Below are 27,231 nucleotides of genomic sequence, written 5' to 3'. Positions count from 1 at the left end.
CAGTTGTTTTGCGTTCTTTAAAAGGTGTCACTAGTAAGTGTTCACAGTACATAATGCAGACATTCATTGTGGGTACTTGGTACATCTATGTGACTGATCTTAATGTTGCTTTACATCCCCTTCCCCTGCCTTCCCACATCTCTTAGTCCCCTTCTCATTTGCCAAGTATCTATCTCATTTCCTATTGTCTACCTTTTATTTTGCTCTTTGATTTATCTGTAGTTCAGGTTTCTCATGTAAGAGGACCCACACAATTTTTAAATGAATCTGAAGAAAATAGGTATGCAAGGACCTTACTTCAACCCGATAAAAGTCATTTATGACAATCCTCTTCCCATCATAATATTAAATGAGGAAAAACTGAAATCTTTTCCTTTAAAATCAAGAACAAAATAAGGATATATACTGTCACCACTCCTATTCAATACAGTACTCAAAACATTAACCAGAGCAATCAAGGAAGAGAAAGAAATAAAAGGGATACTTATAGGAAGGAAGAAACCAAATTATCACCACTGGCAGATGACATGGTCCTTTACAGAGATGACCCAAAAAATTTCAAGAAAAGACTCTAAGAATTAACCAAATTTAGCAATGTATCAGGATAAAAAAACCCAACAAACCCAAATCAGTACTGTTCCTATATACCAATAATTAACCCACTGAGAAAGAAATTAGGAAAATACCATTCACAATAACAGGAGCTGTTCCAAGCATCAATCTGTGTTATTACATACCCATGTTTTTGTACTTTGTGTTCAGGTATCAAATGTTCTCTCATGTCCATACTTTTCTATAGACCTTAATCGTTCTAATAGTAAACTTCTATTCATCTTGTAAGATTTTAATAACACTTTTTTATTTTAAAGACAATAAAAAATAACAAAATAACAACAACATACACAAAAACAAAACAAAGTTAAAACAGTAAAAATGGTCAGTCATGATCTCTGCTAGGATGATTTCCCAATTTTCCTGCCTCCATACTGGTTTAGTTATAACTGTTTTGATGCTTTTTAACAACAAAACACATATTATGTTTGTATATATTATATGTGTGCTTTTCTGTGTGTATATAGTATTATTATTATTAGTTATTCCTCAGCATTGTTTATTATATGGTTTCTCAACTTTGGCACCACTGACATTTTGAACCATATCCTTCTCGATGAGGGCAGTTGTTCTGAGCTTCACTGAGTGTGGTAGAGGACCCCAGCCTGATGTATATTAGACATTTCCAGTAGCATCTACAATTATGAAAAAATCTACAATCATGAAAAAATGCTACACTGCTACATGATACCTTGGGCAATAAAATTGCCCTTGGCTGAGAACTATTATTCTGGAACTGTATGCTCATACATAAGTCTCCTGGATCTAGTCCTAGCATATGAGCTACGTTAGGCAGAGGTTACATGTTATCCTTTTGTATTCCTACTGTCTAATTATGATAGGCCCAATAAACACTGGTGAAAAGGACATGTGTCATTTATATAATGAGATTATCTTTTGGCTCTAGAGTTAATTAGTTGATTAAATTAACATTCCTAACTGGTGAGTAACACAGTACCTCCCTTCTTTATAGATAAATGCAGTATGCACTGATTTTGTAAGTAGGAAATGTCTTCTCTGAATCATGGTGGGGTACTCTGCTGAAGGCATAGGAAAGGCTAGGCCTGGAGTCAGAACTTTGACAATATGGTTACTGCAATCCTAACAAACACATTAAACTTACAACTGTTCAGATAGCTGTCTGATTCTGTCTTGTTGATTTCTGAAAAACATAGAAATGGTATAAAATGAGGTCAGTGCATCAGAATTGCAGGATGCCTCTGAATATTTCAAACACTAAAAGTCTGCTAAATTCCATTATAAGCTAGTAGCTTGGAATTATAAAGAAAGCAACATAGTCAGTTTATCACAGACACTGTATTTCCATTGCTTTGTGGAGGAGAAGCAGCACAGGCAGTACAATTTGAACTTTAATGCATGTAATAGTCAAAGGGAGCATGTTTGTAATGGGAACTCCTGTTTCCCTCCCCAGTAATTATGATTCAGTTGTTTTGTGTTAAAAGTGCAAGAGTACGAATTTTATACCAGGAAATAAGACTCCATTAGTTCACAACCTCTCTTTGGGAAATACCTATCCCAACCACATTATTTGCTCCCCAACTGGAATGCTACTTTTCTCACCATTATTTCAGACTATTTTACCTGGCTCCTAAGCTTAGTCCCAACTGTAACACAGCCAAGTGGCATGTGCACAAATCGGTCTTCATTCATATTTAAAAATAGGATTATACCTGTCTAAGTCTTCTCTGTGCTATCATTTTAGAAAGACAGTGTGCACGTAAATTGTCATTCAACTTAAGCCAGTAATTCCTTACCTGTTGACTTCTCAGGAGTCCAGCCCTAACCCCATGCAAACTGTAACTCAAACAACAAATACATACTCCTATAAGCTCTCGTATTTTGTGGTCAAGTGGATATCCAATGATAAAAGTGCTCTTTTTAAATACAGCATGATAGATGTTCTAAATGCAAATACGCTAATCTGATAATTTCTTTTTACTATTCTTCCTGGAAATGTATATTCTAAAAGTTCTTCTTTTCGGCTTTGTCCATATAGTTATTTGCAAGAAAAATAACAAATATAAAGCACTGACCGTTTAACCTGTTATAATTAAGAGAACCACCTTCGACCTCTTTGTTTAAAATAACTTGTTCTCTCTCTTGCTTGCTCAAGCTGTTCCTTGGCAGAGTCCTCCTTGTATGCTGTGTACTGCCAAGGAGGTCTTCACAGATGTGTAACTTGTGACCCATCCTGGATCCCATGCTTCAAACGGCCTGGTGTTTAGTTTAATGCTTTGCTGCTGATATACAGAAATTCTAAAAAATGTAACCTATAATTTGTGTTTTAAAAGTGAGGTCAAACAGGATAATGGAGCAGAATGTAAGCTGCAGAAAAAGATACAATTTCTTGCCACTTCATTTGTATGTATCATACACAATGCAAATTCTGAAAGCAGATTCTGGTGGATCCAAAATATGTGGGAATTCAGCAAGACTCCAAGCAAGCAGAAGGGAAGTGTGCTGTACCTATCACTAAGAAAGAAGCCGCAACTGGCAGTCCCAAGAATCCATATGCTCTGTTTTGGATCCGAAAGTGCTTAGAAAGAAAGCAAGGGCATTCTAATAAACACAAATGAACATGAGACCTCTTGTGTCCTTTTTGCTCCTGTTACTTCTGTGGATTAGCCAAGAGCTTTCTCTGTAAATAACATAGAAAGAAATAAAAAGAAAAGGAACCCTGAATTCCCTTCAACCCCTCCTCACTCATCAGTGAGCAGAAGGAAGAGAACACTGGTAGACTGCCATATAAAAAGAAAAATAAAAGTAGTCACTTTTGCCTTACACACTATTTTCCTTAGAAGTCAATGAAGTGAAATAGGGTCACTTTTTCTTGCCTTTTGAAAAAAGGCCTGTTATTTTCACTTTTCACTGGAGTGCATGGACTACGTAGCTGTCCCTGCTACTGCTAAAGCCTTCTACCTAAGCGAGGAAGGCAGCTGACCACAGCTTGGGCCCCTCCTTAGAAGGAGCATCTCTTCTCCGAGCACTTTGTATTCATTTTCTCTACTTGTCCCCCATCCTGTGGTGTCTAATGTTGCCATGTGTCACTGTGTCCACTAACCACGTGTGGCCAATGAACACCTAAAATATGTCTAGTCTAAATTAAAATGTACCATCAAAACAAAATGTACACTAAATTTCAATGAGTAGTAGAAAAAAGTATGTAAAATATCTCACTGACAATTTTACATTGACTGTTGAAATACTACTGCTTCCAACGCACTGAATTCAATATATAAATTATTAAAATTAATTTCATATGTCTAAGTTTTAAAATATGACCACTAGAAAATTTACTTATCATCTGTATAGCATTTCTATAGACCTGCGCTATTCTGTAACATATGGCTCAGATCTTCATTCCACTGAAGATCTCACAATTCTTACTTTCTAAGAGTGAAATCCCATGGCTACTTATTTTGTTCTTTACAGTTCTTGAGCAAACAAATAAATACACAAAACAAAAACTCTTTTTCAGTCCTTTTGATGATAGCTGCAAAATATGCCAAATAATACATACAAGTAAATCATGTTTTCATCAGTAAATGGTCTTTAAAAAGAAGCTACAAGGTATGTTAATGTTATCCAAAAGCAAATGTGTAAATAACACAAACCATTCCATCTATATCCTATACTCACAAATGTAAAACAGAGCAAAAAGAAAAAGGAAAGAAATATACAATGCAACTTTCTCTATTCAGAGTGGAACTCTACAGCTAAAGCATAAGGTCCAATATGGAAGAATCTGCTAGGGATGAGTGACCAGCTTGGACTGGAGGCCTATGTTTAGGATCCTTCTAAAAATTAGGGTACTTTACCAGGACTAATTCACTTACAAAGCAAAGTCCTGTTGGTAGCAGAACCCCAGAATTAAAGGTCATCCAAGAAATTATAATGAGTTCCCAAATCGATCTTCAAAATATAGAATTTTTCTATGTAGTAGAAGTAAACAAAATAACAAAAATCAACTTACTTTTAATTTGAACTGAATCAGGATTAACCTTAGGGGGTCCTACTGCATTGTTCAGCTTTTTATGTAGAACATGTTGGATAATTGTATTAGTGGTTTCAGGATCTTCAGTAGAACGGATTGTAAAAATGAGCAGCATGTGAGCCAACAGTCCATATTCTTCTTGACTGTGGACCAAAGGATAAGACAAGGGAATGAAGGAAAGAAGGGAGGAAGAAAGAGGCATGAACGGGAAGAGACAGCAAAGAAGGAAGGGAGAAAGAAAGGAAGGAAAAAGGGAGAGAGGAAGGGGAAGAAGGTTTGTTGGCTGATTTACGATAATATCACAACGTGTCTTTACTTCTTTATCATTCTTTTGCAACACACACACACACACACACACACACAAAGCCATAAACATTTTCTTCTAAATTCCTATTGTTTATTACATACAAAAACTCCAAGTCAGCTACCCTGATGGTAAGGTAGTAGGCTCACGGTGTCCTAACCACCAAAAGCTCTAATCAAGTGCATGATTATTGTTATAAAAATACTTATCTTGTCAACCATTCAAAATTACCAAGAGAAATGTGTGGTAAATAAAAAATCAATTGTGCATTTGGCAATTGAGCTGAATTTTATCACTTAAACCTACTGGCTTCTCTTCAGTAAGCTTCAGGTTCTCCAAAACCATTCTTAATACTAAGGCTTTTAGAAAGCTTCATTGACTCCTATGACTTTTGTAACATTAGTTTTCAAGAAGAAGCATTAACTAGGCTGAATGCCATATGTACTACCTTGGAGTCATTTCACTGTCTACACAAATGGTCCTTTCACAGTCAGCTCCCTAATGCTGTTATTACTAAACACTTCAGCAATGCTTGCTCTCATAAACCATAAATAGGAATACATGAAACTCTTAGTTTTTGGATATGAGACTTTTGTGCATATTATAAATTTGAATATCTATCCTCTCTGATAGCACTTGCCACTTTTAGAAAATAAATCTTCAAATACACTCTTATGCGTGCAATGAGGACATGTGCGTGAATGTGTTCACTGTAGCCTTGTTTTATTCTTTGTGGAGATGTTCATGAGCAAGCATATAGTTACAGAAATCAGAAAAGTAGTTCACACTTGGGTTAGAAAATGGAATTCCAGTATTTACAAAGCCATGTAGAGAGTGGAAATTTAAAGACTGGAAAAGTAGAGGCAGATCCAAGGACAGACACCATCTCAAACACTATAGAGTACCGAATTTTCAGAAGAGAGTGGTCAAAGTAATGCTTCAGAGATATTAGCTAAGTAACAGACGTGGAAAAAATTCTTAGAGTTTTGTCATTAGAAGAATACTGCAAATAGTTTTATCTTGTTTTTGAAAAAACAACTGAATAATTTGCTTTAAAACAATAGATTATTTAAAATCCAAATGTAGTATTTTATTTAAAATCTTATATTCTAAATTTGTCTATTTATTGGTAGTTTATTGACAGATCTGGGATTCATTTGAAGCATACTTTCTTCTATTCTAGAATAGAAGAAAGTAAACAAAACTGATAAAGAAGAGAACCAAGAGCTAAAGACAAATCTCTACAGCACTGTTTTATATAGGGTACTGCAACTAAACCAAGGGGTGTGTGTTAGATCACCAGATAACAACGTTATCATGCAGACACGGATTATACTGCATCTCTAGTAAGCACCTTGCCAGTACACTATCAGAGTTAGAGGATGAGTAAGGGACACTGGAAACCATGACTTACACAGGACAGGTGTGAAATAGACGCTTGTGGAATAGAATTATGTCACTAATACTTTAAAATATACTTATTGTGACCAAGATAATAGCCCAGCTTTAAACGGGATAAAAAGTCAGTATTGTAGCTCTACATACCTGAACTTGATAATGTGAGACTTGACAAGTTCTCCCTCTAGTGGATATTTATTAAATGCGGTTTTTACCTGTTCAAAAATATTTAAAATGTGTCAGCAAGAACAGTTTATTGGTACCAAACAAGTTAATTCAAAGCTCTAGGGAAATTTTTTTTAAAGGAAACAATAAACAACATTGACAGCCGTTCCATGGGGTGCTGGACTTGAGGAGTCTGCCCGCCTCACCCCTGGGGACGCCTGCCGCACTCGCCTAAGCGTGACAGCAGAATGAGGTCGGAGGTGACTTCTGCTGTATTACTGAGAAAGACATCAAAATTTTAAAACTTTTAAAATGTTAAAAACTAAGTTTTCTTTTAAAAAGTAAAGGTCAGTATTTACATTCTGAAACCAGGAATTTTCCTGTAGGTAGACAGAGAAAATGAAATAATTTTGTCAAGTGATACTTGAGTTACAGAAACGGGTGTGTAGTAGTGTCACATGGTTCTCAAAACTAACGAAAAATTTGCGAAATATTCCGGTACGATGCGTACCCAGAACAACAAAATGCTCTAAGAAAGCCATGTGAGCTGGGTTACCTAACAAACACATGAGTGAGTGTTATTCTAATAAAATGGAAGCATGTATTTTTGGCTATATTTCTTTTAAATAGTACTTGTAATGAACTGAATTTTTAAAATTAGAAGTGTAGGTAAGTAAACATTTCAGGGTTCTGTGTCTTTATTTTGTGACTATTTACTATGCACAGTTAAGATAGCTGGAGACTGTTTCTTACATTTCATTGACTCCTGAGTCTGTGTAGTCAAGTATAGTTCCTACAATTGTAAAACAACTAAGCCCTGTAAATAGTTACCTTCTTGAACATTTTTACCTAGGACTATTTTTATCAAATAATTTCAAAAGTATTATTAATATTGGAGGTATTATTGATAAAGAGTCCTATCTATATTTGTTTAGATCAATTTGATCTGAATCTTAAAGAATTTAATTTGGCAAATGGCACAAAAGAACAAGGAAAATAGTTGCATTGTTTCTTGACTTTTTAAATTCCATTTCCTTTTTTATTTTATAAATCTATTTATATCTTGCCTTAAGAGTTTCTTCACAGATGTTTCTGTTTTGCTGCTTGCATACACAGATGTAAGCAGGATTTAACCTCCTGGGCAAGATAACCAAATCTTCTGGCTTTCACTTTGTTCAAGAGTTTGTCAGAGGGGAGGAGTGTGGCCATGCTATAATTTAGACATGGTTTGTGTTTCTCCAAGGACTTCCTTGTAGAAATTTAATCCTCACTGTGAGGTATCAAAAAAGTATAAAGAAAGAAGGGGAAATTATGTATGTATGTATATACAGGATAGCTAACATAGTTGTGCTACTGACTTCTCTCGCTTTACTGAAAGGACCAGTTAATGATTACTTATTTGATCAATTTTGCATGTCTCTATTTGTTTTCCTGAGAAACCACTTTGAAGATATCAATACGTAATTCAACAACAATTGTTAATATCCTATCACATTGTCTGTAACTCTGTATTGTTTGTATTGTTCTTATGCTATTTTGTAAAAGGGTATCTGTTTGTTAATATGTTTTCCTTCTTTTATTTTTAAAATAAATTTTAAAAACACTCAAAAAAGTATAAATTTAAATTGCCCATGATGTTAAGAGGTGAGGCATTTGGAAGGTGACTAGGTCATTAGAGAAAAGCCCCATAACTGAATCCTGGTGGCCATATAAGAAGAGAGAAGAGAAGAAACCCACATACACATATGTGCACCTCATCATGTGCCATGTGATATGCAGTGCCACCTGGAGATGCTGCCAGTAAGAGAACTGAAACAGGTGTGGTTCCCGGACCTCCCACCTCCAGAGCCATCAGCCAAAATGAACCTTTTTTCTTGATGAAGTAGCTGTCCTCTATTTCATTAAAGAAAAACTGACACAAATCACTTCAATTATGTTCTAATTCAAGACACTGACACTAGAAGACACTTTGAAAAATATATAATTGACCACCTTAATTTTCATGTAAGAAAATGTGCCCAGAATGATAAAGAGATGTGCCAAGTGGCACACCACCGGCTTGTGGTGGGACTAGAATTAGAGGTTCCAACTTCTAGTTCAGTGTCCTTTCTGGCATATCATCCATTAATTAACTCACAGAAAGAAAGTCAAATTATTCTTTGTATATTCTGATAATGCCGAGCATCCATCTCTCAGACCCTCATTCTTTTGGTCTCTAATGCTAATTTTTCAAGGCCTTCAAATATTTCATTCAACCCTGAATATAAATGTTGACACTTTAAGGATAGAGAGAGGAATCCATGGGTTTCCTGTAGAAGCGTGTACCAAAAGTTGGCCCATGGTCACATATTGTGAAAAGGTAAAACCCTTTTCGTGTGTGTGTCTGAGTAGTTTCAATCATGGCTCAGGTTCTCTTAGGAAGTCTACAATACAACTACCGCATTTGATCCATCTGTACATTCCCTGAGTTTCTGGAGTCTACCAACCAAAACTGTGGCAGCAGCTAAGGAAAGGTGAGTAGGAGGGGCATAAATCAATGACTACAGGCCCTTGGTTCAGACCTGAAAGACACACTCTTCTATGTCCTGTAGGATTAATTCTGCTTTATAGCACATATGTATGGCCTCTTACCATTTTGTAAAGGTATGCAAGGATCAGTTGAATGTTCTTTTTAGAAGCTAGGATACTAAAATGCATGGTAAAAAGTGACAGCAAGGGCTCTAAAAGTAGAGAAAAACTGCTTACCATTAATTCAATTCTCTGGCTCATTTCTGTGAAATTTTTGGAACCCTCTCTTCCAAACTCATCATACACTTTGTCACTTGTGAATGGCAATGTGCTGTAGTAATTGTAGGTCTTCCTTTGATCTACAAGGAAAGAGACAACAACCCATAATAATTCCTGTCAGATGCACGTGGAATAGCATTATGATGCCATTTAGTGACTGCTGGAAAGACTAAGACAGAAAGGAATGCTCCTCCCCTAGGACATCTGCATCATCTTTCTCCAGGCTTATCTCAGAAGAAAAGACAGCAACATCCATTGTCATATGATTTAGCATGCAAAAGCTGTAAGAAATACTTGGTGTTCTTGGGGTATTGTACAAATATGGGCCTGTGGGTGTGGGCTGGTTACTCATGCGTTTTCCATTCCTGAATAAACCACTGGAATGGCAAGTGCTGCTATCTGAGCACATAAACAAGGATGTGTAGAAGCTTTCTAAGGGTAAATGCTTTTGTTTAAACGTTTCAACAGCAGATTTCTCTCCAATTCAGTAAATGACACATCATTTCTCGTCACAAGGACCTAGTGTGAGAAAACCTGTTTTAACTGAAGAGGTAAGAGTAGAAATTAAAGTGCTAGGAATTCTGAAAAGAAAAATTTAGGAAGCTGGCACTAGCAATTGTCATAGGCTTCTGGCAGCACTGTTAGTTCACCTGTCCCCTTGTAACTCCACTGGTTTTCTCCCAGCACCCTCAGGTGTCTTGTGTGGTCCTTAGCCACTGTCTCTACTCAGCATCCAATTTGAACATCCCACACTGTGGGTGTACTAATGACTTAGGACAGAGCAGCATTTTCTTCTTCCCCCTACACATGAAGCAAGGACAGAACTGTACAAGATTTATTTATCCATTCAATGAATATTAATACTGACTTCTCTCAGTGACAGACATTAAGAATACAATAGTGTCCAAGAGAGTTGCATATAGTTATTACAGAAAAATGGATTGTCCTCATCCAATCCCAATCTCTCTCTTCTCCCTATGTCTTCCCATTCTTTTCTTGTTCACTTAAACCACGGTGGAAAAGGAGATTCATCCCAAGCACAAGCTGCTCAGGCATATTCGTGTATTTCATTTAATTTGCAAGTGTCCGCAGGGAAGGCAATATGATTCACATTCAGGGGTTCCAATCTGAGAAATGCAGCAATTTCCCCAGCCCCAATGTGACACAGCCAGAAAATACAGATCAAGCCAAGGTCTAAGTACTAAAGCACAGACTCCTTTTCACACACCGCTTCTTCAAGTAGGATAAAACCAAAGCCACTCTGAAGCTGTGGGATTTTTTAATATACAATTTACACCAAAAACCGCTGATAAATATCAAAAGTACCACCCAGTCATCCAGAAGGTTTGGTGAGACAGAGATTGGAGTTGCTGGCTGTTATGGTTTGTGTTTGGGTGTCCCCCCAAAGCCTCATGCGGCCATGGGGCAGGCTTTTAGAGTTTGATTATGGGTTTGAGAGCTACATCTGCCCTGGGGTGGATAGTTTGCATATGTAAGGGAGAAGAAAAGGGTGCTTGAGGCCATTCCTCCCCCATTCCACCCTGGTGTGTGCTTGTTGCTTTGCTGTGTTCTGCCACGGTGAGCTGTAGCCCTCTGCCATGTGCCAGTCTGCCTTGTAATCTGCCAAGTACGGACTGAAACCTCCACAAACTGTAAGCGAAATAAACCTTTCCTCCCTTAATTTTGTGCATCAGGTATTTTGTCCCAGCAACGAGAGAAAAGTAACCAAGACACTGGCCAACCTCTGGAAAGGCCTGGTGGCAAGTGGCAATGGATGAAAAACGTGTCAAAGTGGAGACACTGAAAGTCACAGGTCCCCTGTATGATTGTGACCTCACTGAAAACTGGGGGAAGTTTTGCTCTTCTATGATTCCTTCACCTCCCTTTTCCTAAATGGCCCTGCCGTGAATGGCCAGGGTAATATGAAATGCAGGTATGTCTCTGGCGATGCATAATTTCAAGTAAGGCTTTAACTTACTAAAATATTGAAAAATAATGTAACTATCATTCTAAACTACTATTGTACTATAATTGCTTTTCTTTTTCACATCTGTCTGTAGTTCTGTATGGCTAATTTCACTGTTCTACAGGGCTGCTTCTCAGACTACAATGTACAAGTGGGCCACCTGTGGCTCCTGTGAAACATGCAGATTTCAGTGTGTAGGCCTAAAGTTGGATCCAAGAGTTTGTTGGTGGGAATGTAAACTAGTACAACCATTATAGAAATTTCTCAAAGCACTGAAATTAGAAATTCTACATGATGCAACAATCCTCCTGCTAGGTATCTTCCCTAAAGGGTTTTAAGACATTATACTATAGCGATACATGCATACCAATGTTTACAGCAGCACAATTTATAATAGCTAAATCCTGGAAACAGCCTGATTACCCAGGCTGTTATATACATATAATGAAATAGTACTCTGCTATACAGAATGACAGGTTTGACACATTTATAGGAAAATGGATGCACCTGAAAAATATAATGTTAAGTGAAGTAAATCAGATACACAAGGTTAAATACTGCATGGTATCTCTCATTTGAGTGAGGCAAAGTACAGAGAGAATGATAAAAGATGGACAGAAGGGGACAAGGAGACATATCTCTTGTAATAAGAATATGGTCCAAGGGAACAAGGACAAAGCTTGAAGAAGCAGGAAAGGGGAAAAAAGCAGAATGAAGATATGCCACGTACAGGAGCCTAATAACCTCAGTGAATGTAAACATTATAGGCCTAACCTAAGCTAAGATTAATAATATCAACAAGAATGAAAAATGAAGTACATGAACTGGAGGAACTAGGGGAAGGGGGAGGAAGGAGAAGTGATTAAAAAGGAAACAAGTTGGGGTATGTGCATGTATGCATGCTCCAAGATGATTGTAAACTGCATAAACTGCAAACATGTTCTACCGTGACCCCAGGTGGTACTGATGCAGCTGGTACTTACACATACACTAAGTAGGATAACAGACCTTCAATAATCTTCAGCCTGGCTTTTATGAGTTATTTACTGGATTAAATTATTTTAAATTATCATTTATATAAATGAAATATGGTCAAATGTTGGTAATTTCATAGGCTTCAAGTATCCAAACAACTTACCTATACTCAATGTTTTACTTTGTTTGGTAGACTTAAAATAGGCCAGTAAGTATTAAAAACATATTTCAAGCTGCCAGAATTATATGATACATCTAGATACTCAAAAGCATTGGCAATATTAACACAAAAGTAATGAAGTTTGGGCAGATTTGAGACATTTATATGAGTGTCAAAGGAGAGGCAAGGAATGTGAGTGTATTCGTAATTCCGAACACATTTGTGATTCTGTAACTTGCAGTGATGTTACTCATGATCAGATTTACCTTCCGACATCCAAATTACAGAGGAGCAGAAATGGAGCCCCAGAGATTTGGACACAGACTACATACAGAATTCTAAGCCAGCCTTTGTGAAGTAAGGGTCAAGATAACGTTTTTACAAATCCAATCACCTTCCTCTATATTTTGATATTTCTGTAACAGATTTGTTTGATTTGGCTTGGTTATTTTGGCATGTTGATTCCTAAATGCTCATGGTTATACCTACTATTTTATTAATTTATGTCCCCAAACAGAGGGCAAGTCACAAATACAAGCCACACTGAAATAAACATTGCTTCTTCAGGTGTACTGCGTGGGCAGTGCAAGGGTTGCGTTCTGTATTTCTGAACTCATCATCCAAACCACAGGATCCAGGAGCAGGTTACTGGAAAAACTTTCCAGGTTTTCCTTATGTGCACCTCAATAGACCTATAATCTTGTAACACTCTGCGTGTAAAGCGGCAAAGGAGACACAAGGAATATTTCCCTCACAAAAGTCGTCGGGCACTTAGCATTACTAGGAATTTTTGTGAAGCCAGATAATCCCAAGAAAATACGCTAGGTATGATTCATTTGTGTATTATTGTTAATCACTGCTCACTTATAAAGCACCTAATATGTGTCAGAATTCTGCTAAGTTCTGGCAATAAAAATAAACTATTGTCTTAGGCATCTGTAGGAAGAAATGATGATGCTTACAACATAATAGGACTCACTAGGTTCCGAACAAGTCCGTAGAATTTAAAGTTACTTTAATATTCTTTTTTATTAAAAGCATGATCCAGAGATATCTCTGTTCTTAAAATGAAGATTTTTCAAATTTTAAAACCTGCACGTGGGCAAATTCTACAACACACATGCACACATGTACATTAGCATTTGTACACACACACACACACACACACACACACACACACACCTCTGTTCTAAACATTCCTTTAAACTACTCAAAAGTGATGCTCTTTGCTTTGGAAGTTAAGACTGGATTTGTGTGGGGAGTGGAGAAAGATAACCAGATTGTGGATCACTCTTTTTACAGAAATCATGTTTAGCAAATTCCCTACGACATTAAAACCAAGTGATTAGCTTCTGTGGTTTCAGGACCTTGAACATCAAAGCATAACCTAGTCACACAGGGAGATATCAAACTAACAGGTCATAGTTGAGTCAACTAATTAAAACCCAAAGCAGCATAGAAGGAAACTTCAGAAGGGTTGTTATATTGTGGAAGAACAGTTCTAAAGTACCCTGGAGACATTTCTAATAACATAGCAACTAGCAGTTCATCTGGTAGTGAGATATCTGATAACCACACAGTGAGTTCATAATTAACCCTCTCAGCACATCTTGTCCCCTTTAGCCACTTACAACTTATCCCAAGATAAAATTTTAAATAACAGAAATCAGTATTTACTCAACTCTCTAACATTATGAACATTTTTCCAACTCAGCAGTGCTGAATAAAGCCTACTTCTCCGTGAGCCTAATTGTGTTACTGGTTTATTTGGACATCAAGATTTCAATGAGTTCAAGCACCTTCAATCAAAATGATTGCGCTGTGACCTCAAACAACTCAAAATATTGGATCCCTGCTAACTTGTGGTCTTCCTCAAGACTCAATTACCACCTATTAATTAGTATGAAAATGAGTGTACTATTCCCAGCAGGAAGCATTGCCGCATCAAAGACAGAAGGAAGCACCTTCGTGGGTTTGTGGGATTAACAGAGGCACAAAGGAGGCAAAGATTTCTTTGTCTTGGCTGTGCAAGTGAATCACCGGGATTAATGAAGAAGCCCAAGGCAAATCAAAACAGGAGGTGACATGAGGAAATATGTGGGGTAAATCACATGCTGCCAGGACAGCTCATACTTACTGTATCTCACGTAATGAACAATGAGTCCAATGCACACGGCCAGCACAATCAGGGCTAGGAAGCTGATGAGGCCAGTAACCCAGGGCTGCACACAAGCTCTTTTCCTGGCCCTCACCACAGCTAGCCTGAGGAGGAAAGTACATACAGTAGATGGATTATATCACAATGAGCATATCTGTGCTTCAGGTAAAACAAATACTTCTGGGGAATGAAGGACATTCAGATAGTAGTGCACTACTTGGTTTGGAACATACCCTGATTCCCAGCTGCTGAGGCCAGTCATGTTCAGGCTGCCTATTCTGAGGCAAGCATTTTGCCTCGGTGTCCTCATCCATAAAACAGAGATGAGAGCAACAGTACCTAGTTTACAGAATTACTGCAAAGATTAAAGGCCTGGTGTATACAGTATCTGCCACAGTGCCTGGTGTGTAGCAAGTGCTGCGTAATTAGCTACTTCATATTAAGCTAGCTATATACAAGCTATGGAGTAGCTGGGTGTCTGCTTAAAGCCTGTTTGTAGCACTCTGGAATTTTAAACAGGCTACAAAATTCATTACAACTCAAACCATTCCAGCTTCCGGATAGAATCTAATACTATTCTCCACCTAATTTTATGAATTATTTCCAAACCAAACTTGGAAGATGCACAAGAGATTTACCAGAGCTCTCTTTTTAAAAACCTGAGTTTTTGAGCTATTTACCTTGAAGCTTGAGTGACGCTACATGAACATTTTTCTGCATGAGATGCCCTCAATATTTTCCATTTATTCTGCCTGTAAAAACACACGCTACTGAAACGTGCTGATCAAGCTGGATTCCACTTGATTTGTACATGGCTGTTCCCTTGGATGCTAAGCAAATTCAAAAGCTACAGAAAATAAAAAAATAAGTGAGAGCTGGCTGAGCAGTTTGCCTATGGCATCATTATCGTAAATTTCTTGAAATAATGACGGGAAAGAGAAACTGAGAGAAGAGGAAAGGGATCAGAGAAGAGAGAGGAGACGGCAAGGGAGGAAATAAAGGGAACAACAATCACAGAATGCGTATGCGTGTACTCATATACTGGAATGAAGCCAAATTTTCTGTTAACTAACATGTACTAAAATGTACATGTAAAAAACATGTACATGTAAAAAGTAAGTAAATTAATTTCAGGAAGTATTTCTTAGGCCGGTAGGTCAGAGGATGCACATCTATTTTTTCTAGAATTCTGCTTATCTGTTGCTTGAAGACTTGAAGGAAATGTTCTCAAGGTGGAGCATTTAATTTTGAATAAGGAGAAAGAAAAGTAAAAGAATAGCCCTGTCATTACCAGTTCTGTAACTTGACATCACTTAAGTTCTGATCTAACTTTCTCTGTCAGTGAGGCACAGGATACCCACTCTATCCACTAAAGCATTCTGGGACCTTAGAGGAGCTTATGAACATGTAAACTTCTTGTAAACTGCAAAACTGTTCATAATAAATAAATTTTGCTTACAGAAATCAAGAGGACCCATTTCTGGTGATGTAGGAACAGGAAGTGATGGTATTTCCACATTGGTCTTGGCTACACTGCAATTTCATCCTGGCTGAGCCTAGCTAACGTGTTCATCTCCTCTGCAGCACCTTTCCCCACCGAAGGCACTGGGGTGCCCTTGTAAGCTCCAGGGCCACTCCTTGGTCGGCTCCCTTGTTTCTCTGATTTTCCCATGGGACTGTAGCCAGGGAAACTTTATCTTTCCCTCCCCAACCTCTTCCATCTCCCGTTCTCCCGAGTGGGATCCCAAACACCTGTTCCTCGAACGGCAATCACTGCAATATAAAAATACTCCTCCTCAAGGAAGTTATTCTTTGGTGCACAGTTTTGCTTGAGAAGCTCCCCAAACTGATTTTTATCTCTTCATTGCTGAATGCTTGCTGTTCATCTGTTGCAAAAGAAAGGAGATGCATACTGCAGACGTAAGCAAGACTTTGGGGAGGGTCTGGGGAGGGAAGGATTTCTCAACCCACGTTAGAGCATGCCAAGTGAAGAATATGAATTTATGTTTATAGGAAACATGATAAAATTATGAAATGCACATGACTGTTCTATAGAATTGTGAAATATCGGACAAGTTGTACTTGCTCTACAATAATTTAAGGCAGAAAAATAAAGAATGCAGCCATTAAGTGCAGGAGAGTAAAACTACATGAGTTTAAATGAAAAAAGTGACTTTATAACTTTTAAGTATGAAAAATGTTGCAGAATAATATGTATTCTGTGTCACAGTTTTTATAAAATAAAACTATATAGAAGTGTGCAGATCAAAATATATAAAACACATCAAATAGAATAAGAAATAAAATAGCAATTTGCATTTTAGTTTATATTTTAGTTTGGTTTTATGGTGATTTTTTTAAAACAACAAATATCATGACTTTTGAATTAACTGAAGGGAAAAGAGAGGCCTCATAAGGAAAAAGTAAGCGAGCAAGCACACGTATGTCTTTTGATGAAGTCCACCTCACTCCCTTGTGCAAGGCACCAGGGTGCCCTTCCTTCCTGACCCACTTCCTGCGACTGCTTGTGACATGCTGTCTCTGGGGTTTAGGAGGTGCCGAGAAGGTATCATGGGATACAGGAAGGAGAGGTCAGTCAAAAACACGGAGCAAACATTCAAAGCACATTTCTGAATCTGATACCAATTCAGGTTTTATATATTCTTGTACTAGCAGATTCAGCTCTCTCATTTTTGCCTCATGCACACCAAAGAGCATAATTCCATACGCCAGGTAATCAAATCCTCCAACTAGGGTTCTCCATCCCATTTGCAAAGCTCCATTTCCATTTTTTTCTTCAGTTCTCATTTTTCATCCTTTTCCCTTCCTTCCCTCCCCACCTCTGCTTCTCTTCTTTCCCTTTTCATTTGAAAAAGATCTCTTGATTTCCTCTGATCTTTTATTTTGTTCCTTATTTATATTTTGGGTTTCTCATATAAGACAAACAATGTGATGTTTAAACTTGTGTGTCTGGTATATTTCAATCACCTTTACGGTACTGAAGTATATCTATTTACCTACAAATGGCTCAAGTTTATCCTTCTTTATAGCAGAGTAGTACTCCACTGTGTATAAATACATTTTCTTTATCTACTTATCTGTTGATATGCATAAAGAAAACCATAAGGATAAATGTGGATAAAGGACCTGTATATATTAATGGTGACCTATAGATACAGTTTTTGAGGTTTAACTATTATAAACTGTGCTGCTATAAACACAGGTATAAGTGTATCACTGTAATGTGATTTTTAACTCATTCAGGAAGATTTGTAGAACAGAAATAGCTGGGTCAAATGGAATTTCTATTTTTAGTTTTTTGAGGAATCTGCATGCTGATCTCCATAGCAACTGTAGTAATTTACATACCCACCAAAAACATAGGAAGATTCCTTTTTCTCAGAAGACTTACCTGCATTTGTAATTATTAGATTTTTTATGATAACCATTCCTTCTGGAGTAAGATGGTACCTCAGTATTGTTTTAATTTGTATTTCTATAATGGCCAATGATGTTGAACATTTCTTCATGTATTTATTGGGCATTTTTACTTCCTCTGAGAAGACTATATGTCTTTCATCGGGAGGGTAATTATTATGGTTTCTTTGTATATTCTAGATGCTAGTCCTCTGTCCAACAAACAGCTGGAAAAATATTCCCATTCTGTAGTGTCTCTTCACTCTGTTGGCTATTCCCTCTGCTGTGCAGAAGCTTTTAAATTTGATAGAATCCCATTTGTTTATTTGTGCTACTATTTCTTGTGTCACTGGGGTTCTGCTCAGAAAGTCCTTTAGTGTACGACTATATCTTCAAGGGTTGAAGCTATTTTATCTTCCACCAGATTCAGTGTTTCTGTTTGAACATTTAACTCTTTCATCTGTTTTGATATTAGTTTATACATGATAAGATATATGGGTCTAGACTTAATCTTCTGCATGGGGATATCCAATTTTCCCAGAACCATTTATTAAAGAGGTTATCTTTCCTCCATTGCGTGCTTTTGGCCCCTTTGTCAACTATCAAATAGCTTAATGGGGCTGAGGTTGTTTCTCTTTCCTCTATTCTGTTCCATTAATCCACATGTCTGTTTTGGTGCCAGTACCATAATGTTTTTATCACTGTAGCTTTATAATATAACTTCAAATCTGGGATCATGAAAACTCTTACTTTGCCATTGCTACCCAGAATTTCTTTTGCTATTCTGAGTCTCTTCTGATTCCACATAAATTTTTTGATTGCTTTTCCAGATCTGTGACAAATGCTGTTGGTATTTTGATTGAGATTGTGTTAAATCTATATGTCAGTTTTGGAAGTATGGCCATTTTGACTATACTGGTTCTGCTTATTCAGGAAAGTGGGGATATCTTTCCATTTTAATATCTTCTTCAATCTCTTTTTTCAGAGTGATGTTATTTTCATTGTAGGTATACTTCACTTCCTTGGTTAGGTCAGTTCTTAAGTACTTAATTTTTCTTGGTGCTACTGTTCATGGTATTGTTTTCCTAATTTCTTTCTCAGTGAATTCATTATTAGTGTATAGAAACACTATCAATTTTTGTGCATTGATTTTATATCCTGTTACATTGCTGAATTTGATTATTAATTCTAGGAGTCTTTTTTTCTTTTTCTAGGAGTCTTTTAGCAAAATTTTTTGGGTCTTGTAAGTAGAGGATAATGTCACCTGCAAGTAATGATATTTTGACTTTGTTCTTTCTCATGTATATTCTTTTTATTTCTTTCTCTTGCCTGATAGCTCTGGTTAATGTTTCCAAGGTATGTTGAACAGGAGTGGTGAGAGTGAATATCTTTGTCTCATTCCTGATTTTATTTTATTATATTTTATTTTTTGAGACAGGGTCTCGCTACATAGTGCAGGTTAGCCTTGAACTCACTTATGTAGCTCAGGTTGTCCTCAAACTCACAACAGCCTCCTGCCTCATCTTCCGAGTTCTGGGATTACAGGCATGTACCACCTTGCCCAGCTTTGTTCCTGATTTTAGAGGGGAAGCTTTCATTTTTTCCTCATTTAATATTATTTTGGCAGTAGGTTTCTAAATGGCTTTCACCAGATTGAGACAAAGTCCTTCTGTATCTATTTTCTTCATGGTTTTCATCATGAATGGATGTTGGATTTTGTCAAAGGCTTTTTCTCACCTATTGAGATGATTTTATGATTTTTGCCTTTGTTTTATATGATGGACTATATTTATTGATTTGTATGTTGAATCATTCTTTCATGCATGGGATGAAACTCCTTTCTCAATCATACTGCATTGATTTTCAAGCCAGTGACCCTATTCTATGTTTCCTCCCTATCTTTATTTAGGTGTAATTTACCCTTCAATTCTTTTTTGTTCTCTCTCTATCAGCAAGTAAATTAATACAAAACTGCTCCAAATTTGATACAGTTAGAAGTTGTGCTAAAAGAGTTAGCAAAATGAAAAACAGACATTTCAAGACACTTGTGTAATGAAATCTATCCTGCAAATAAACAGACACTTGTTCAATCATTTCCAACTGTTAAAACTTACCTGAGGGCTGGGGATATAGCTCATTGGCACAGCCTCCTGCCTGGAAAATGCAAGGTCCTGAGTTTGATTCCCCATACAATAAAAAACAAAACAAAAACAAAACAAAAAAAAAAACACCAAAAAAACCAAAAAAAAACAAAAGAAAACCTCATCTGAGTCTCCTAAGTTTACTTTAAAATAGATTTCCTGAATTCTAATATTTCAGTATTATCAAACTACTTTCTTCCTATGTTGTTTTTGTCCAATGTGGGGTCACATGCAAATAATTAATTAATTAGTGACAAGCCTGATGAAGATAGCAGTTAAATTATGGGTATATTTTTTTAGGTCCAAATTGCCCAGCATTGCATTATCATTATTACTTCTGAAGGTGTCACTTTTTTGTATAGTGATAGAAAAAAAATAGTAACAAGTCAAGGGGAAAAAATTGTCCTACAGCAAATAACCCTCACCGTAAGCACTTGGAAATAAGCCAAGGCTCACAGTGCTCGGGAGGAAAGCCAGTCAGGACGAGCTCCCACACAACACTGGGCAAGAGTGAGTTCCTTCTTCCTCAGAGCGAGCAGCACTGACATTCTCAGTTCTTGTATACCCAGCTCAGCCCGCTGAGCTCTTCTAATGAATGTGTTCACTCTGTCTATAAAGTCGGTGGCTCGGAAGACTTATTACCAGCCTCTTATGCCAGAGTGCAGCCACCTTTTGTGAAAAGACCCAGATAACAAGTGTTTTTGGATTTCTCAGCTACATGTTTCTCATCATACTCAGTCAACTCTGTCACGGTAAAACAAAAGCAGTAATATACAATACATAATGAAATAAATGTAGCTGTGTTGCAGAACTTCATTTCTGGAGACTAGAATTTAAATTTCTTATGTAACTTTTACTTGTCATAAAATAATTTGTTATTTTCAACTATTTAAAAATATGAAAATTAGGGGCTGGGGATTTAGCTCAGCGGCAAAAGCGCCTGCCTGGCAAGCGCAAGGTCGTGAGTTCGGTTCCCGGTACCGGAGAAAAACCAAAAAAAAATAAAAAAAAAAATAAATAAAAATATGAAAATTAGAGCCACATGCCTGTAGTCCCAGCACTCAGGAGGCCGAGGTGGGAGAATCATAGTGAGTTTGGGGCCAGCCTTGAGTTCAAGGCCAGCCCAAACTCCATAGGGAGATCCTGTCTCAATAAATAAGTAAATACATTCTTGGCTCAAAGCATCATCAAAGCAGGTGGTGGATCAGATCCAACTACAGAGGGAGACCCTGTCTCAATAAACAAACAAACAAACAAATATTCCTGGCTCAAAGCACCATGAAAACAGGTGTTGGGCTAGATCTGTTTCTCTGAGTCATAGCTTACTGAACATGGGCTTAAGTGACAGCCTACAAGTTGACGCCGGTTGAGATGGAAGCTATTGTGATTCTTTCATGTTCTAGTCTCATCCCCATGATATCTAACATAGTCTGTCTCCAACCCTGTTGCCACTGAACTTGTTCGGTCAGTTCTCCCTAAAATGTGTCCTACAGCTTGATGACAGTGCTCCCCCTGGCTGCTCAGTCTTGGAATCTTCACCATTACAGTAAGTTGTCTTGGTAGAAGTGGTGTAAGTGATGGTTTAGACTACTTAAAAAAATACTGAATTTTACTTTATGGAGCATTCAGCAGACCTTGGTGAAATCTTCCCTCCCTATATTCCTAGGACGAGGCTATAAAAATTTCCATAGAATCAAAATAAAAAGTTTATATGTGTGAATTGATCATATTTTTATTACTATTTTAAAGAGTAAATACAAGCAAATTATGCCTTATAAAATTATAAATACTATTTCTGTCCTGTCCACAGACACATAGAACACATCTTTAAAATATCTAATAGCATTAACGAGGCTCTTAGTTTGAATTTTAATGTGTGCAATTCCTATGATGATAATTATAAATAGTTCCTATAAAGAAGTTATAATCATAACAAAGTTACAGTCTCACTGCTACAAAACTATATTTTTCATGGCACCAATACAAATGATAGGAAACTCATTGTTTTTATTATGAATGTTTTTATTTATATCCCACCTTGCACCAAACTGATTTAGGGAAGCATATGAATATATATTGTATTTGTGGTTTGTGTGTATACACATGTCTGTGTAGTACTAAATTTAGAAATGCAAGAAGAAAGTAAAACATTAAGGATAAACCTAAAATAAGAACAGTACTAAAGATTACACATGTTAACATAATTCTCATATAGACATTTCATTAAATTTGGACAAAAAATTGGTAGCTTTCTAGAATAGAGGTTAAACATTAAACAAAATAAAAATAAAACAAGCAAATCCTGCTCAGCTACATTCTTCATGGCACACAGAAGACAAAAACAGCATAATTGTTCAGGAGTAATACAATTCTTTCTTCCTCATACAAAGAATACTATGCAGTATGATGAACTGTACTCTCTACTACTAACATAGAATCAAAATTTAGCTTTATAATACTCTAGTATGTCCCTCAGTACTGGCAAATGGCAGAAATACTATTCTGTAATTTAATGCAGGGGGTATGTAAAGTTATTTAGATATAAAGCATTATATTTTAAAAAATATTTGACATAGTTATTTTTAAATGGCTCTAGGAAGCACTATTACATTATAAAATATTTAAAGTTATTGAAATAGTAGGCATAAAACCGAATTTTAAAATATATAATATTGTTTACTACTGCAGTAAATTCTTAGTAAATATTGTGAGTGACAAAAAACCTTACTACTTATTAACTGTTAACTTAAGCAAATCCATAGTTTAACCAGTCTTGTATTTACTTAATCATAAAAGTCAAGTGATATTTTTCCTCCATCTACTTAAAGAGGAAGTTGTGATGAATGATATAATATCTAGACTTTACTAGATAGGTATATTATATAAATTCTAGTAAGGAATGCCTCTGATCTCTCTTGTATTATCATCAAAGTCTTTATTAAGTTCTCAACCAGACAGATATAAGGAAGCATAGGTTATTACAAACATATTTATATTAATTCCTGACCTCTAGAAATTTAAAATTACAGATAAATAAGGTACAAAAATATAAAGATATCATTAAGTAATCAGGTGTGGGTTTATAGACTTATAGGTTGATCTATTGTAAAATTTAATTTCACTAATACATTGTTTGTCTTTCTTCAAACTCTTTCCCATTCAAGGAAATAAACTGGCACGATCTAAGTAAGCAAGTTTAAAAGCAGCTCCTCCCCAGAGTAAATTTGATAGGGGATGTCATTATAGCCAGACAGGGAACTCTAGATCTGAAAATGTGGAAATAAATATAAGAATTAACAGACAGGAAGCTGAGATGTCACAGGAAGATATCAGAAGAAAAATGGGTAAGAAGCCTGAGCTAGAGACACATCTGTAGCTGTTAATACAGAGCTCTAGACTATCAAAAACTTTTTGTAAAATGATCTGCTTCCTACCAAATATACTTCACAACTTTTGCCTTGAGACTTCCTATGAGTGTTGGCTTGATACAGTGGAAGTAGCTCTGAAATGGGAGACCAGTGTTCTGGATCTTAGTCTTAGTTACAACAGATGAGAACTCTGAGGGGATATTCAACATCACACAGAACTAGCATCCCCTAGCTTTTATCTGCATGATGTTGTGTGCTTTCAATTTCTTAATTTTTAAAAGAATTAATGGAAATTTAAATAGGCTCATTTAAATGCTTTTTTGTTTCCACCAAAGCTAATATTATATACCTCGAATAACCCAGAAATGCTTAATACTATTATAGTCAAGATTCAACATTTATTAAGATATTGTCCTTTGCATTATTATTCAAATATATTACTGATCTGTAATGTATGTAAATATCTTTCTGTTGACCACAATGTCAGATAATTTGGAATAGTTTACAAACTTAGTCATTTGAAATAAATCAAGTAGTAAACCCATAGGAAATGATACTTTTTTATTATTTGTATCTTAAGCTAGTTTTAAAATCCCTAGATTCTGGTAGACCTTAAAACCAGAATATGTCAGTTGAAACATATGTTAAGATCCTTGATGTCCTTCAGGTTGCTGTTTCCCTAGCAAGCTGTAAATCATAACCAATAATCCCTAAAATAATTTAGAAACTTCTGTATATGATGAATTAATTTAGGAATGGAGGGTAATTGAAAAATATGTAGATACTGTTAATGATTGTATAACTGCTCCCAAAAGTGAGTTTGTTTATTTATTTATTTATTTATTTATTTATTTATTTATTTTGTCTTTTTGAGACAAGGTCTCACTATGCAGTTCAGGTTGCCCTTGAGCTCACTTTGTAGCCCAGGCTGGCCTTGAACTTGCAAGGATCCTCCTGCCTCAGCCTCCTGAGTGCTGGGATTACAGGCATGCACCACCACTGGCTGGGTTTATTTATTTAATGAATTTCCTACCATGATTACTGACTTGTAATGCCACAGTAAGCAGAAACACCAACACTACCCAGGATTTGGGGGCTGATTTATTTACATTGATGGGCACTGATTGGGATCATTCCCAAAAGAAAAGGGCTTGATCTCTGGTGGTTTAGGGCTTACATAGGATAAGCAAAAAGGAAGTACAGAGACAGAATGGCTTGTCAATTGAGGATTGGTTTTTAGAATATACATCACAATGACCAGCTGTTTCTAAGAGACCAGAAGCAACCTGAACTAGAACAGGAACTATTACCTAGGCAACTAACAGACTGAAGTATACTGGCTGGGAGAGGGGGTGAATCTTCTGCTACAGTAATACAATATAGGTGGATACTGAGTTTTAATTTTCAAATGGAACACTTGATTTTTGAAGTTGTTCATTAGATACTCACCTTAATTATACTCAAATATATTCATACTTTAATATATTAGTATTTTAATAACATGTAGTGAAATATTCTAAGATTCATATTAGAATAAGATAGAATTTCTGTGTGTATAATACCAAAAAATCATGAGGAACTATTATTTTATCCAAAATAACCAAGTATTTAAGTTATCAATGTCCATAACTTTAATTTACATCTATAAATTAACAGCCACCAAATCTACAACCATGGATCAGCTGAGGTATGTAAACTTCGGAAGCATATATCCACCAGCTTCCTGTTCGTTATGATGGGCTCTATCTCTGTACCTATTGTAGAAACTCATAGGTGCCTGTAACTGCATTTGGTCTTCTTTCTTTCTAATTGAATCCCAGTAGGAACATGGCTACGGGGAACACAGAGTCCTTTGTCCATAGGAATCGCCATATGACTAAGTTCTGGCCAGCTGAGTCTTTGTGATTGTGGTGAAAACCCTGATGTATCTTTTATAGCTAGGCTATGTATGCGTTATTTGGAGCTTAGACACCCTTACTAGGTCATATCTAGACAGACTTTCATTTTAGTAGGACAGTGTGATAACAGATGTCTGGAAACTCATTTACATTGTGAGCCCAAAACTGCCTGTCTCCAGACTTTTTCTACATTAAACACAATGAAATTCCTTCTCATGTAACCTACTGTTATTTGGGGGTTTTTTATCACTCAGTAATCAAGATGATTATAAAATACAAATAATAAAGCAACATATCAGGAGACCAAGTTTCCAATTGTAAATCTCCTTGCAACAAGCTCTGCTAAAGGTGTGTCCAACCTCTGGCCCACCTTTTATTTGTCTTTGTTTTTTGAGAGAGGAGGAACTGTCCTGGGCCACACATAAAATATACAATGTTTTTAATGTATGTAAGTACTTCCTTTTAATAGTATGTTTTATTATAACAATTTTTTAAACAGGGGGAAGGGAAGCCACAAGGTAAACCTGCAAATGACTTTCATTTTCTTGCTTCATAAATAAAGCCTGGGCTCTGTTAATAAATAGCTTTTGTTTAGTCCTGACTGTGCTTCTCATTAACTAGATTACTCTAAGAAAGTGACTCACTCCCCCTAAATCTACGTTTCTGCACTTACAAATGGGATAGTGATAGAACCTAACTCATAAAGATTCTTCCAAGGTTTAAATAAAATAGCACAGAGCTATTGGTGCCTTCCAGACACACATCACATACTCAACACTTTCGTTATTATTTCTTCCTTTCAAAATAACTAATTTTTAAAATTAGTTAATTAATTAATTTGTTTTTTTACGTGGATTCAGAAAAATCCCTCAAGATGTCCCACATGTCTGAAAGGATAAGGAGACCAAGCAAAGGAGCCTCAGTCTCCCTCCACCTTTATCAATTCTGCCCCACATCGGAGGAGTCCGTGCTCGGCCTTCTACGCAGAGAGGAATTCAGCTGGAAAAACAATTGCAGAGAGCCCAGACTCTGCACACGCTAAGACCTCTGAGTCAGGTAGTGGTGCATTGTTAACCACAACGTATACAGCTCAGTGCAAGGATTAAGAACTCTCTGAAGCCCAAACCTAGTTTTGTTGCTGGGTCCAATAACGTATGCCCAAGTCTGGAATGATAGCCTCAGCGAACTGTATAATCTGAAAGACTGGTTTGGAAGATCCTCAATGTATTCATTTATTATCTTTGGTATTCTTTTCATTGGAAAAGTTGAGACACTGATATTAAGCTACTTGTTTGAAGGCCAAGGAGAGTTAGCTCTGTTAAACCAAAGGAGCGCTTCCAGTTTCAGGGATCGTGACATGATGGAGCCAGGAGGGAGGACTAGAGAGTAAAGAGCTAGACAGTCAAGCATTCGGGCCTCAGCTCTGCCCATCACTGACAGAGACAGAAGACCTGGCCTCTGTAACCTTGGCTTTCCTTCCATGTAAAGAAAGTCATGGTAACACTAAAATTATCTCCTCACAGAGTTGCTGAGAACTACCACAGAGAGAAACCTACACTGGAAGTGTGTTGTGTGTGTCTGTTATGTGCACAGAAATCAGGGAATGTTCTTATTCCTGCTGTACATGTTCTCTGAACTTCATTACATGTGCCCAGACAGGGTTTCAGGGTACAATAACTGATGTTAAAAGACAGAATTTCAGCTAGCCACCAGGAGTATGTCCAAGAGGTCTACTGTGCAACGTGGTTTACCAGGTAGCAGATTCTTTAAAAGCAATGGGAGCAGATTTTAAGTGTTCTCAGCACTAAAACATCTATGTGAGGTATATGTATATGGTAATTAGCCCAATTTAGCCATTCTTTTATAT

At 36.7% G+C, this 27,231-nt stretch overlaps 1 protein-coding gene across 3 annotated transcripts in view; it reads right to left on the bottom strand.

The window, feature by feature from the left end:
- Positions 1 to 27,231, bottom strand: part of LOC102009123 (transmembrane protease serine 11E) — a 105,986-nt gene that overhangs the window by 18,834 nt on the left and 59,921 nt on the right. For all 3 annotated transcript variants that reach the window (XM_013518541.1, XM_005392824.2, XM_005392826.2), the window contains 5 exons: positions 14,520 to 14,644; positions 9,240 to 9,361; positions 6,477 to 6,544; positions 4,607 to 4,770; positions 1,736 to 1,774 (listed from right to left, as the gene is read on the bottom strand). In XM_013518541.1, coding sequence (XP_013373995.1) covers positions 1,736 to 1,774; positions 4,607 to 4,770; positions 6,477 to 6,544; positions 9,240 to 9,361; positions 14,520 to 14,644 — 518 coding nt within the window. The remainder of the gene's footprint in view (positions 1 to 1,735; positions 1,775 to 4,606; positions 4,771 to 6,476; positions 6,545 to 9,239; positions 9,362 to 14,519; positions 14,645 to 27,231) is intronic.

The sequence above is a fragment of the Chinchilla lanigera genome, unplaced genomic scaffold (assembly GCF_000276665.1).
Source record: "Chinchilla lanigera isolate Chin_1 unplaced genomic scaffold, ChiLan1.0 scaffold00046, whole genome shotgun sequence".
Classification (NCBI taxonomy): Eukaryota; Metazoa; Chordata; class Mammalia; order Rodentia; family Chinchillidae; genus Chinchilla; species Chinchilla lanigera.
This window is presented reverse-complemented; position numbering and strand designations above follow the sequence as displayed.